Source organism: Gamsiella multidivaricata (genome assembly GCF_025024155.1).
Source record: "Gamsiella multidivaricata strain RSA 2152 chromosome Unknown BC939scaffold_176, whole genome shotgun sequence".
Lineage (NCBI taxonomy): Eukaryota > Fungi > Mortierellomycota > Mortierellomycetes > Mortierellales > Mortierellaceae > Gamsiella > Gamsiella multidivaricata.
In genome coordinates, this window is record NW_026251884.1 from 423 (window position 1) to 12,288 (window position 11,866).

The 11,866-nt window shown below is 49.8% G+C and overlaps 3 protein-coding genes across 3 annotated transcripts; all 3 read left to right on the forward strand.

The window, feature by feature from the left end:
- Positions 1-4,847: 4,847 nt before the first annotated feature.
- BC939DRAFT_508957 (uncharacterized protein) lies at positions 4,848-5,324 on the forward strand (the record flags this gene model as incomplete). Its single annotated transcript, XM_051561066.1, has 1 exon — positions 4,848-5,324. One exon carries the CDS (start codon positions 4,848-4,850, stop codon positions 5,322-5,324), a length of 477 nt encoding a protein of 158 aa, XP_051405848.1.
- A 579-nt stretch (positions 5,325-5,903) lies between these two features.
- BC939DRAFT_497898 (uncharacterized protein) lies at positions 5,904-6,633 on the forward strand (the record flags this gene model as incomplete). Its single annotated transcript, XM_051559751.1, has 2 exons — positions 5,904-5,978; positions 6,070-6,633. The coding sequence occupies 2 exons, from the start codon at positions 5,904-5,906 to the stop codon at positions 6,565-6,567; spliced, it is 573 nt and encodes a 190-aa protein (XP_051405849.1). The 3' UTR covers positions 6,568-6,633.
- A 531-nt stretch (positions 6,634-7,164) lies between these two features.
- Positions 7,165-8,285, forward strand: BC939DRAFT_513241 (uncharacterized protein; the record flags this gene model as incomplete). Its single annotated transcript, XM_051561115.1, has 2 exons — positions 7,165-7,250; positions 7,300-8,285. 2 exons carry the CDS (start codon positions 7,165-7,167, stop codon positions 7,892-7,894), a joined length of 681 nt encoding a protein of 226 aa, XP_051405850.1. The 3' UTR covers positions 7,895-8,285.
- Between the last annotated feature and the right edge of the window lie 3,581 nt (positions 8,286-11,866).

Sequence of the window (11,866 nt, forward strand, 5' to 3'; positions counted from 1 at the left end):
TAATAATGAGTAAATGACGTCATAATTTTTAATTTGAGATATATATGGCTCGCTGTATTAGACACACCTGGTAGTCATTCCACGCGATGCTGAATGGACCATGATATTACTGGCGAACATGCACAGCACTAGTGGTCTTGGACATCGAGGCATAAAATTTTATCGGCACTTATACCAAAACATTTACTCATTATTTTCGGTAGTGTACGAGCATTGCTATTCTCCATCAAGATGACGTCCACAGTGGCCGAGTACGTTGCGCGCGTGCGCAAGTACATGGCCATCCTTTGCACCCACGACATGCACAAGGAAGCTCGCTCGGTGCTCGAGGATGCCGTCAAGGCTGCCTTTCTCGAGGGAGCTCCCTTGGAACTCAAGCAGACATTAATGTCTCTACAGATCACCAACCGGAACGCCCTCACCATCCATGACCTCTGCCACGCAGCGGAGCAATTTGATACGGTATTCCACTATGCCCGTTCGACGTCCACCTCTGTCCGCCCCACCCAAGCTGCCCAACACGCCCTCGCTGCGACCCCTGCCTCCCCTGCTGTCGATCCCATGGCTATGGAGATTGATAACATGCGCCTCGAGATCAACGCGCTCCGCAAAACCGTGAACAAGTTCCGTTCCGGCTCTTACACCCGGAACAAGCCCCCTCTCGACGCCGCTGAGCGTACACGTTGCATCCGTGAAAATAGATGTTTCCGCTGCCGCGAGGTGGGACACATTGCACCCAACTGTCCCGAGAACGAGCGCGGCGGTCGCGCTTTCAACAATTTTACCGAGGGCCCATCCCATGCTGACGGCTCGGGAAAAGCCTCCAGCGGCCAGGTTTAGTCCAGGACCTAGTCGCTGAAATTCCCTCCTCTTGTCTGGACAAGAGGAGTGAGCCCCTTCCAGAGTTAAGTCAATATTCTTCAAAAAATAAATTTGGTCTTCAATCTCTGTTGGCACTCGCTCCTCTGCATAAAAATGAAAATATCTCAACCCCGGATACTCACCCCGCCCCTGGCGCTATGGCTCCTGTCTCGGATCTACCCCAACCTCATTCTTCTGTGGTGTCTAGGTCGACTGAGACAGTGGACCTGGACCCACTTGCCTCTCTCGCTCCTTTAGCACCACCTCTCTCCAAGCGCCAGGCTCAACTTCAGCGTAAGCGTGCAATTAAGCTGCAGTCGTTCACCACGGCTGTTGCTGAACGCACTTTGCTCACATTTATTGGTTCTGTCAGTGGACACCCTGCACGTATTCTTATTGATGGTGGAGCTGAGGGAAATGTCATCAGCAAGACCTTCCAGCGCCATCACTCTATCCCACTCGTCCCCTGTTCCCCCATCCCAATTATCCTTCCCGACGGTTCCTCTTCTCTCACTCAACACACTGCCTCCATCTCCCTCGCCCGCGACAACTACGCAGACACCCTTCAACCACTCCTCTATGACCTCCAATCCTACGACCTCATCCTCGGCAAACCCTGGCTCACTCAGATCAGTCCTTCTATCAACTGGCGCGACAACAGTCTTCACTTTCACCACAAAGGCGTCTCCGTTCGATAGTCCTGCAAAGGGTTTGCACCCTCTTCTGTAACCGCTAAGTCTCGTGGCTTACTGTTGAGCCATATGCATTTTAATTCACTCGCTGCTCAGCCTGGCAACGAAGTCTTCCTCGCTCTCGTTAAACAGGAAACAGCAACCAAGGCAGCACCTCGCCTTCCACCTGACATCCGCCCCATTGTAGAGAACGAATTCCCCGACGTCTTTCCCGATGGCCTCCCAGCTGGTCTTCCACCAGACCGTGGAGATGCCATGAAAATTGACACTGACCCCACGGCTGATCCACCTGTTCGACCTGTTATTCGTCTTTCAATTGCTGAGCTGGACGAACTCAGGAAGCAGCTGGATGATCTGCTCGCCAAAGGATTCATCAAACCCAGCACATCGCCATACGGAGCGCCAGTCCTCTTTGTTAAAAAGAAAGATGGTACACTTCGCATGTGTGTAGACTATCGTGGACTCAATCGCATCACCAGAAAGAACCGACACCCCCTCCCCAGAATTGACGAACTCATCGACCGGTTCCGCGGCGCTCGCTACTTCACCAAACTCGACCTAGTATCTAGATACCATCAGCAACGCATCTTCGAACCACACACTCACAAGACCACGTTCCGTTGTCGATATGGCCACTTCGAGTTCAATGTCGTTCCTTTTGGTTTAACTAATGCACCTGCTGCTTTTTCGAACATGATGTTCAATGTCCTTGATCCCGTATTGGACAAATGGGTTGTTGTCTACCTCGACGACATTCTTATTTATTCCAAAACCAAAGCTGAGCACCTGTCCCACATCCGAAGCGTCCTTTCGCTACTCCGCAAGAATGGTCTTTACGCGAAGCTGAGCAAATGCTCCTTCATGCAAGAGAGACCGAGTTCCTCGGCCACGTCGTCTCCAAAGACGGCATCCACACGTCCGCCGGTCATGTTAGAGCCATCCGCGAGTGGCCGCGCCCCACCAAGCAGAGAGATGTCCAGCAGTTTATTGGCCTCGCTCAGTTTTACCATCAGTACATCCGTAATTTTGCTGACATCGCTCTACCTTTGACCGCACTGCTAGGTGAAGGCGTTGAATTTTCTTGGGACCAGGACAAGGAGCACGCCTTCACCGCCCTCAAGGAAGCAATCAGCAAGGCTCCAGTCCTCAGGATTTTCGACCCCGATCTGCCAACGACTGTAGAGACAGATGCTTCAGGATTCGCGCTCGGCGCAGTTCTATTTCAGACGGATGAGCACGGCGAGTCTCGACCAGTAGCATTCACATCGCGGAAGTTCAACTCAGCCGAACGGAATTACCCAACCCACGAGCAGGAGTTGCTCGCTGTAGTTCATGCCCTCAAGCAATGGCGCTATTACCTAGATGGCACGCATTTTATTGTGTACACAGATCATGCGACGCTCAGACATTTTCCAACCCAACCAAAGCTCACCCGACGACAGGCGCGCTGGATGGAGCTCCTGCAAGAATACAGTTTCGATTTCAAGTACAAGCGTGGCGCGGACAACGTCGTCGCGGACGCTCTCTCACGTCGGCCTGACCACCAAGAAGAATCACCACCAGTTGAAGTCAACAATTTGGACATCCGCATTGACCCAGGCTTAAGGCAGCGCCTAGTGGATAGCTACCTCGATGACCCTAGTCTCGGTCCTATCTACAAAAGCTGCCTCGAGGGAAGTCCACGCCCACGTTATTCTTTAATTGATAAATTGCTCTACGTTTCTCGTCGTGGCAACACTCTTGTTTGCATCCCTCAGAAGTCTGACATTCGTTTGCTTCTTCTACACGACGCCCACGATTCTGCTATTGCCGGCCATCTCGGTTTTGACAAGACGTACCATGCCCTTCGACGCATTGTATACTGGCCCAAGATTACCCACGACACTCGACTCTATGTGCAGACATGCGAGAGCTGCCAGCGCAGCAAGCCAAGCCAGCAACGACCTGCAGGATTACTTCAGTCTCTGGAAATACCAGCACAGCGCTGGGAGACAGTGACCATGGACTTCATTGTGCAATTACCCAAGACACCTCGTGGTCATGACTCCATCACCGTTTTTGTGGACAAGCTATCAAAGCAAGTCCATTTCGCCCCCAGCAGCACAAAGGATACAGCATCAGACGTGGCACGCCAATTTTTTCATAACGTCTTCAGACTCCATGGCATGCCCACCACCATCGTCTCCGACCGCGACTCCAAGTTCACAAGCCGCTTCTGGAAAGAGTTGCACCGCCTCATGGATGTCAAGCTAGCGATGTCAACTGCCTTCCACCCTCAGACCGATGGACAAACGGAACGTGCCAATCGAACTTTGGAATCTATTTTGCGCGCGTTCGTGGATCAACGACAAACAAATTGGGATTTACTTCTATCAGCCGCAGAGTTCGCATATAATAATTCGATTAATGCCACCACTGGTCACTCACCATTTTTTTTGAACAACGGATTCCATCCTCGAGTCCCGGCCTCACTTCTCCATACCCAAAGCAGCCCCAACCCCAGTGTTACCGAGTTCATGGAGTCACAGAGTTCCGCATTGATTGTTGCACAGGAGGCAATTGCTGCAGCACAGGAACGCCAGGCACGGAACGCAGATACCCGTCGACGAGATCACGATTTTAAAATTGGAGACAAAGTGCTACTCAACGCAGAAGACATCACTGTTGCAGCGGATCGCAATCGCCCGACCAAAAAGCTGCAAGATCGATTTATTGGCCCCTATACAATCCTGGAGCAGCACTCACCAGTTTCTTTTCGCGTTGAGCTGCCACCCACTATGAAGATCCACGATGTCTTCCACGTCGATCGCTTCCGTGAATACAAACCATCACCTGAAGGCCTTGGACAACGTGCACCGGCTCGACCACCACCAGAGATTATTGACGGAGAGGAGGAATACGAAGCAGAGACTATCTAGGACCACAGTCAGCGAAACAATAGGGCGGAATACTTAATCCAATGGGATGGATACCCCAGGGAGGATTCTAACCTTACACACTGCACTCGACTCTTACGACAATACAAGCGCAGCCATGAAGTGTGATTTTTTAAAATAGGAAGGTGCAACAGGATTACCACTCGGTTACCAAGCTGCACGGTTACGACACACAGAGCCAAGATGGGGGCCCGGCACCATGACAACACCGCTATGACACTGTACAATAGACCCCAGATATGTATATATAGACCCTACTTACGATCATTAAACAGCATTCATTTCTACGCATTCCTACTTGACCACTGCCCTTGACCCCTTGACTCTGCTGCTGTTGCAAAAGTGCTCTGTCGAGCTCATGGAACAGAACAACAAGGATGGCGCCAGGCTAAGGGATGCAGCGATGTTGGAAGGTCCAAGGCGACGAGATGCGGATTCTGAGTCTGACAGTACCACTGCTTCTGAAACTTACATAACTCACCGTCGGAAACGCAAGGCTCTTGAACACAGACAACTGATGGAGCAGTTCATACAACAGACACAGACACAGATCATCGAGTCATCCCGAAGACAAGAAGAGCGTCACAACAACCTGATGATGGCTCTGAATAACAGGAGCACTCAAATGCAACAGATGTTGACAATTCAGTTACAGGAAGGCGAAATACAAAGACATGAAAGAGAGCGCGCAGCAGAGGAAAGAGCGCGTGCAGCGGAAGAAAGAGCACGACTACATACAGTCAGCAACAGACAAGCAGCAGCGTCAGAGGCATTGTTAGCTACCACCAACAAACAGACAGCAGCAACAGAGGTAACTTCATCCTCTTCTAAGTGAGCAAAATTAGCAATAACCCCATCTTTTATTCGTCCTGCGCATCGAAGAGGTCTGCTCGCAGATATTCATGGATTGTTGGAGGGTTCACGTCAAATTTGTCTGCCGTCTGCGAACCGTAGTAACAAGTGTGAATGTTCGCGAAGATAACCCCACACTGATAGTAAAGACCAACAGGCGAAAGAAATCGAGGAAAGCGAACTCCCTTACAACCTTTCCAAAGCCCCACTCCACCGCAACTCAAAAGGATGACATAGAAGCATTGAAATTCCGCTGTTGTGGATTAAGGTGTTGGGTAAGGGTGTAGGCAGGATCGTCATATATAGCCAAAGGCCGTCGATCAGCTGCCCATGCATGTTGTTCAAGAACGTCATATAGTCCTGATTCACGAAGAACTGTCAGGTCGTGTGTCCTTCCAGGAATAGGACCTCGAATGTCAATGATGATACCATCGGGTGACAGAACACCTTGATACTTGAAGCCATGTTTGCGGTAATGCTCATTGTAGAGTGATCGTTGACCTTCAGTAGGATGTGTGGCACAGGCCGCATTGTCCCATCGATAAAGCCAAAACAGTTCCTCATGGGAGCCCCTGCCCTTCGTATTTTCCTGGCAAAGGCTTCGAGCGTTTCAGGAGTCAGCCGAACTGGATCGAAGGTAAGTAGTCCTCTCCAATGACGGGTAATGAACCTGACGACATGGTTAAAGAGTCTAGGCTCATGTTGAAAAGGCGACCAGGGTATGCAAGCCGAGCAAGTGTGGTCGCAAGTGCCTCATCTCTCAAAGCTGTATCTCGTTCATTTGTCCTGATTACTGCGGGAAGCTGAAGGAGCTCCGCCATTTCCCTGATCTGTGGTACTGTAAACCGGAAGAGTGTACGGCTGTCGGTTTCTTGCAAGAGGTCAAGATCAAGTCGATTAAGACGTCTAGGAAGCTGTATAAAGGGTCGGACGAATTCATTATTTTCGATGTTGTCTATGTGACGGATAGCACCATAGCGTGTGGTGCAGTGACAGTTGAGCTGCGCGCACAATTGCTCATATTGATTTGTGACTGCTTCTACGCGCTCACGCGCTTGCACGCGTACCTCTGCCACCGTATGCTCGATCAACATATGTTCAACGAAGTATCTTTATTGATATTGCCATTGTCCAGCCCGCCTAGAACCATTGTACCTGATCCATACCTTTGTGCTATTCCTAGCAAATATACCTCGCGTCCCGTAGTAGCCATCCGAGTACCCTGACCAAGAATCCTAGAAACACATAAATAGAGCCATAGAATCCATAGCATATAACCTCAGTCTGCAATACATTTCTTCCTTACCTTGTCCACTGTCTGTCTCCTCCATAACACATATCCCACTCTTCCAAGTCTGTTCCTGACAGTCTACTCCCTGGGCAGGATCGTCCTCGCCGATATGGTCCAAATAGAACCTAATAGCGTTGACAACGACGGCTGCGATCTCCTCGGTGTTGTCCTTAGTGGTGTGTGTGCCTTATCAATGGAAAGCAATTGAAAATGTAAGCTTCAGGTATAGAGGGTGACTGTTTTCAAAGCTATGTAGCAAATACGATATGTAAATCTTGTTGATGCATAAACAATTGCGAAAACTCTCTAATAACCCTAACAACCCTAACTCTAAACCCTAACACCTCGTTTCCTCATCTTCTGTCTCATCTGCACTTGCATCTTGCTCATCTGGACTTGACCGTCCGAATCTGACCGATCATTTGATCTCGTGGCGTCACCATCTACTTTTTTCTCGGATCTTGGTTATAATTCCATTCGATCCGCAGGTACGGTTCTTTTTCTCTCAAAGGAGGACCCCCGTCACCCCCTCATGTCTGCACAGTCCACCCCAACCTTGCCTGGTGCTCCTGGCTCGGCGGACCGTGCGGACTATCTGATCAAGCATTACGCCCATCTGTAGCCTGAGGCTTGTTCCAACTCAAAGTGTCCCAACCAGTTTCCACAGGAATCAAGTAAAGTCTGGAACTCGAACCTATCGCTGTGTTTGTGCGAGAACCAGTGTGAGTCTCAAAAACGTTCTCTCCAAGCTCAACCCCATTGTTGTTGCCCGCCTTACCAAAGGTTGTGCTGCCTTTCCCGGTTCTGTCCTCACCCAACCAACCCAGATTCAACTCTCTGCCTCCGCTCGTACGGCTGACCGAAACTTGACCGTGTCGGATCTGGATCCTATTACCGAGAGCGATGGTTCTCTCATTTATGAGGATCCCTCTGATCATTACCAGTCCTCAGTCTTGCTTTCCGCTACTCCCGTGCCACCCTCTCAGGTCAGCTCTCTCTTTGTAGGGCCTTCCCCCAACTACGATCAGTACACTTCTCCTGCTCCTGGACCTACTCCGTCTTTTGGATCAACTCCCAATCTCCCTTCAAACTATTTTTCCGCCTCCTCTCCCAAGTTCCCTCTCACCAAGTCTGGCTACACCCAGGGTACTCCTGCTTCCCAGAATTCACACCCGTCTACCACTGGTGCTGTTCACCGCACTCCCCTGCCTACATCTTCGCGAGCATTTGCTCCCATATCTTCCACTCCTGCCTCTACTTAAAGAGAGTCGGCCTCGGCGAGTAGGAAACGCGCAAACCTCAGCAATACTATCTGGGGTAAGCAGCCTCCCGAAGCGTCTGAGTCCGAGCAGGAAATCGAATCCCATGCTCCAAGGCGTGTTGCCCTGGGCAAGTTTCGCAAGGGCCAGTCCTCGTCCCAAGATCTCGTGGAGATGCATAACGAGTATAACCTTCTCCAGCAGCATTTCCGCAAGCAAGCCGCCACTGTCAAGGCCCTCGAGGCTGAGAAGTCAACTACAACGCAGACATAAGAATCACGCCAAGCCAGAGGTCATACCATCATTTCCTACAAAAAGAACAATCAAATCAACAATGAGATCTGTCATGACAACAGCATTACTTGCCATAGAAGAATTATAATATATAAAAGAGCACTCTCAACAGAGTTCATAGCATGAATGACTTACTGTACATTCTTTTCTGCGAAATAGTCCACATTTCATAGGAAAAGTGGACTATTCTCACTGAATTGAAAATATAAAGGGTGTTATTCAGTCGAGATTTTATTTCTGCTTGGATTTACGGATCGCCAATCGTGCTGCTTTTCGAGGAAAAGTGATAGAGGGAAAAAGTGTGAGGATATAAGGTGGAGTCACCGCCGTCACAAAACTGAATAACACCCCTTATATTTTCAATTCAGTGGGAATAGTCCACTTTTCCTATGAAATGTGGACTATTTCGCAAAAAGGAGTGTAGGCAATTTAATAAAAACAGGTCTTATTACATCCTTCATATTTTGTGGTGCCACTGGAAGTCATATACAAAACTGTATATGGTTTGCGATAAAATATATTTTGTATATCGTTTGCGATAAAATATATTTTATATATTATTTGCGATGCTGAGATCTTCTTCACGTGACCATACCCACGCTCTTTCCATTTCCAGTGGTAAAGCTTCCTCTCCGTAGCGGAAGATCCCAGGTTCAACACCTTGGGAGAGCAAGTTTTTCCATCGCGCTTAAGTAGGGGGGGCCCTGGCGCTGTCCCTGACCAAAGAAAAAATTAAAACCTCCATTCACTCCTTTGTCAATGTCATTACATTTTATAACCCTTCTAAACCACCCATTCATTAACGATGACTCTTCAAAAGCGACAGCACTCGGTCGACCCAAACAATTCAATCAACAGCAAACAAGCCAAACGTCAAAAAAAGGAATGCAGTATCAAAGACAACAATACAACCATTTCAATAGCTGCGGAACAAACATGGAGATCAATACTGGAGATGAGAAAGAAGCCAACTTTAGAACAACGAGACAATTCCTTTAAACGTTTCCTGAACAAAACACACGGATGTGTCCCAAACTTACCACAAATCCTCGAATACAATCTTAGACCAGTGTATATCGACATCGACATGCCAAATTCGTATCCCTACATTAAAAAAATAATCAACCTCACTCAACTTTGCATCTCAGAGTACGGATTTAAACATCAGTGCGCTGACCATAGCACCTATTCATCCAACAAGTTTGCAACAGGTACAACTGTTTATTCGAGAATGATGTCATGGTCATAACCATGCTGCGCCTAGTTTCTAGAGCATTCCAACACAACTGTGTCTAGTATATAAGAGCCCTTCAAACGTAGGATTAGACAGTAATCAATCATCGAATAAACCTCTGATTCCACCCTAGAACCCCTCCGACTCCTGACTATTTGCATGGTAGCAAAGGAAACCTCGAACCACCCCTCGAAACCACTGAACCATTGAACCATTGAACCGTAAGCTTTTTCATCCAGCCTGTCAAACCATGGAACAACTCTCTCGAACACTCTCCACCCTGAACATCTCAGAAGAAGCCCAACAAGCTGTTGCCAACGATACAGCCCGTACACTTGCCACGGTCCTTAAACCTCAAAAACCGAGTCCATACGATGGTGCTATCGACGCTGTCGCGTCCCTTAACTTCATCGAGAGTCAGGAAGATTATTTCGCTATTGTCGAGCTTATCCCAACCAAATGGGTCCGATACGCCGTCCTGAGCCTCGCGGGAGCCGCCAAAGCTTGGTGGCGTTCTTCTGGCCTCACTATCGAGACCTCTTGGAATGACTTTCGCAAGGCCTTCCTGGAAGCCTTCACGCCGCTGGACTCCGCTAATGCCCCGCCGAGAACTGACCAGGCTTCGCCAGAAAACCCTTACCGTGGCAGAGTATACGAGCCGCTTCAAGCGTCACTTGCGGCTCATCCCGAACATGGATGCGGGTACAGCGCTGTACAATTACATGAACGGGCTGGAATCCGAAGCCAGCAAGGAGGTGCGGCTTCGACAACCCACGACGTTGGATGCCGCTATCCAGCAAGCTACCATCGTCCACAGTATCTTACACCCCACCAACCCAAACAATGCCACTACGACCTCTGTCCCAACCGTCTCCTCAACCGCCGAGCCCATGGACGTGGATGCAATGAATGTCCTCCTTGCCAACCTTGCCTCTCTAGCCAAAACGACCACCGTCGCCAGCATCCGCCAATTGTCAGGAACAGACTTGGAAGAGTGGGATATGTGTTATGGAGGAGACAGACAGTGGACAAGGTCAGGAAGAAATGTATTGCAGACTGAGGTTATATGCTATGGATTCTATGGCTCTATTTATGTGTTTCTAGGATTCTTGGTCAGGGTACTCGGATGGCTACTACGGGACGCGAGGTATTTTTGCTAGGAATAGCACAAAGGTATGGATCAGGTGCAATGGTTCTAGACGGGCCGGACAATGGTTCTAGGCGGGCCGGATAATGGCAATATCAATAAAGACACTTCGTTGAACATACGTTGATCGAGCATACGGTGGCAGAGGTACGCGTGCAAGCGCGTGAGCGCGTAGAAGCAGTCACAAATCAATATGAGCAATTGTGTGCGCAGCTCAACTGTCACTCTGCACCACACGCTATGGTGCTATCCGTGACAATCCCCTCTCTTAGGAGCGACTTCCAGGAGCGACAGGAACTGGACCGGGCTTTGCTGGATACTGGCGATGGAACTCAGCAATGAGCTCTGGGCAGTGTGAGACATTTGCAGCGGGTTCCCAAGATCTCTCATCTGGAGGAAAGTCTTTCCAATCGACCAGGTACTGTAACTTGCGGTTGCGCATTCGTGAATCCAAGATGACTTCGACCTCATACTCGATCTGACCTTCGACTTCGACAGGTGGGGCAGGCGGTGCGCTACGGTTCGGAATCTCATTATCCTGATGAGGCTCTAGGAGAGACACATGGAACACAGGATGTATTCGTGCCATGGAGGCGGGGAGCCGGAGTCGGAAAGCACGAGTCCCTACGCGTTCGAGGATCTCGTATGGCCCCAGCTTGCGGTAGTCAAGCTTGTCGGAAGGGCGCGTGGTCTTGATGTGTCGCCTCAAGAGCCAGACTTTATCACCAGGTGCAAAGTCGGGGGGCGCTTGGACATGCTGATTGAAGTAGCGAGCCTGGGCTTCTTGCGCAGCGCCGATATGGAACTTCAAGTCATCCTGCAGTCCCTTCAACAGCATGATTCGGGCAGAGGCGGCAGGTGAGTGGCGGGACACGCGTGGGATGTGGATGCTGAACCGAGGGTGGTATCCATACAAGGCCATGAACGGGGTCTGGTTCGTCGAGGAATGAACGGTATTGTTGTACGTGAACTCGGCTAAGGGCAGGAGTCTGGACCAGTCGTCTTGCTGATAGTTCAAGAAGCAACGAAGGTATTGCTCAAGCGTTGCATTGGTTCGTTCGGTTTGGCCATCAGTCTGTGGATGAAAAGCCGTTGACAAATTCTGTTTGACCTTTAGGGCTTCCATAAGCGAACGAGTAAACTGGGCGGTGAATGTGGTGCCACGGTCGGAGACAATATCGTCGGGAAGACCGTGGGCACGGACGACTGTGTCTAGGAACAGGCTCACTGTGCCGGCAGCATCGACCTCGTCATGCGTAGCAACGAAGTGGGCCATCTTGGTTAACCTGTCCACGAAGAC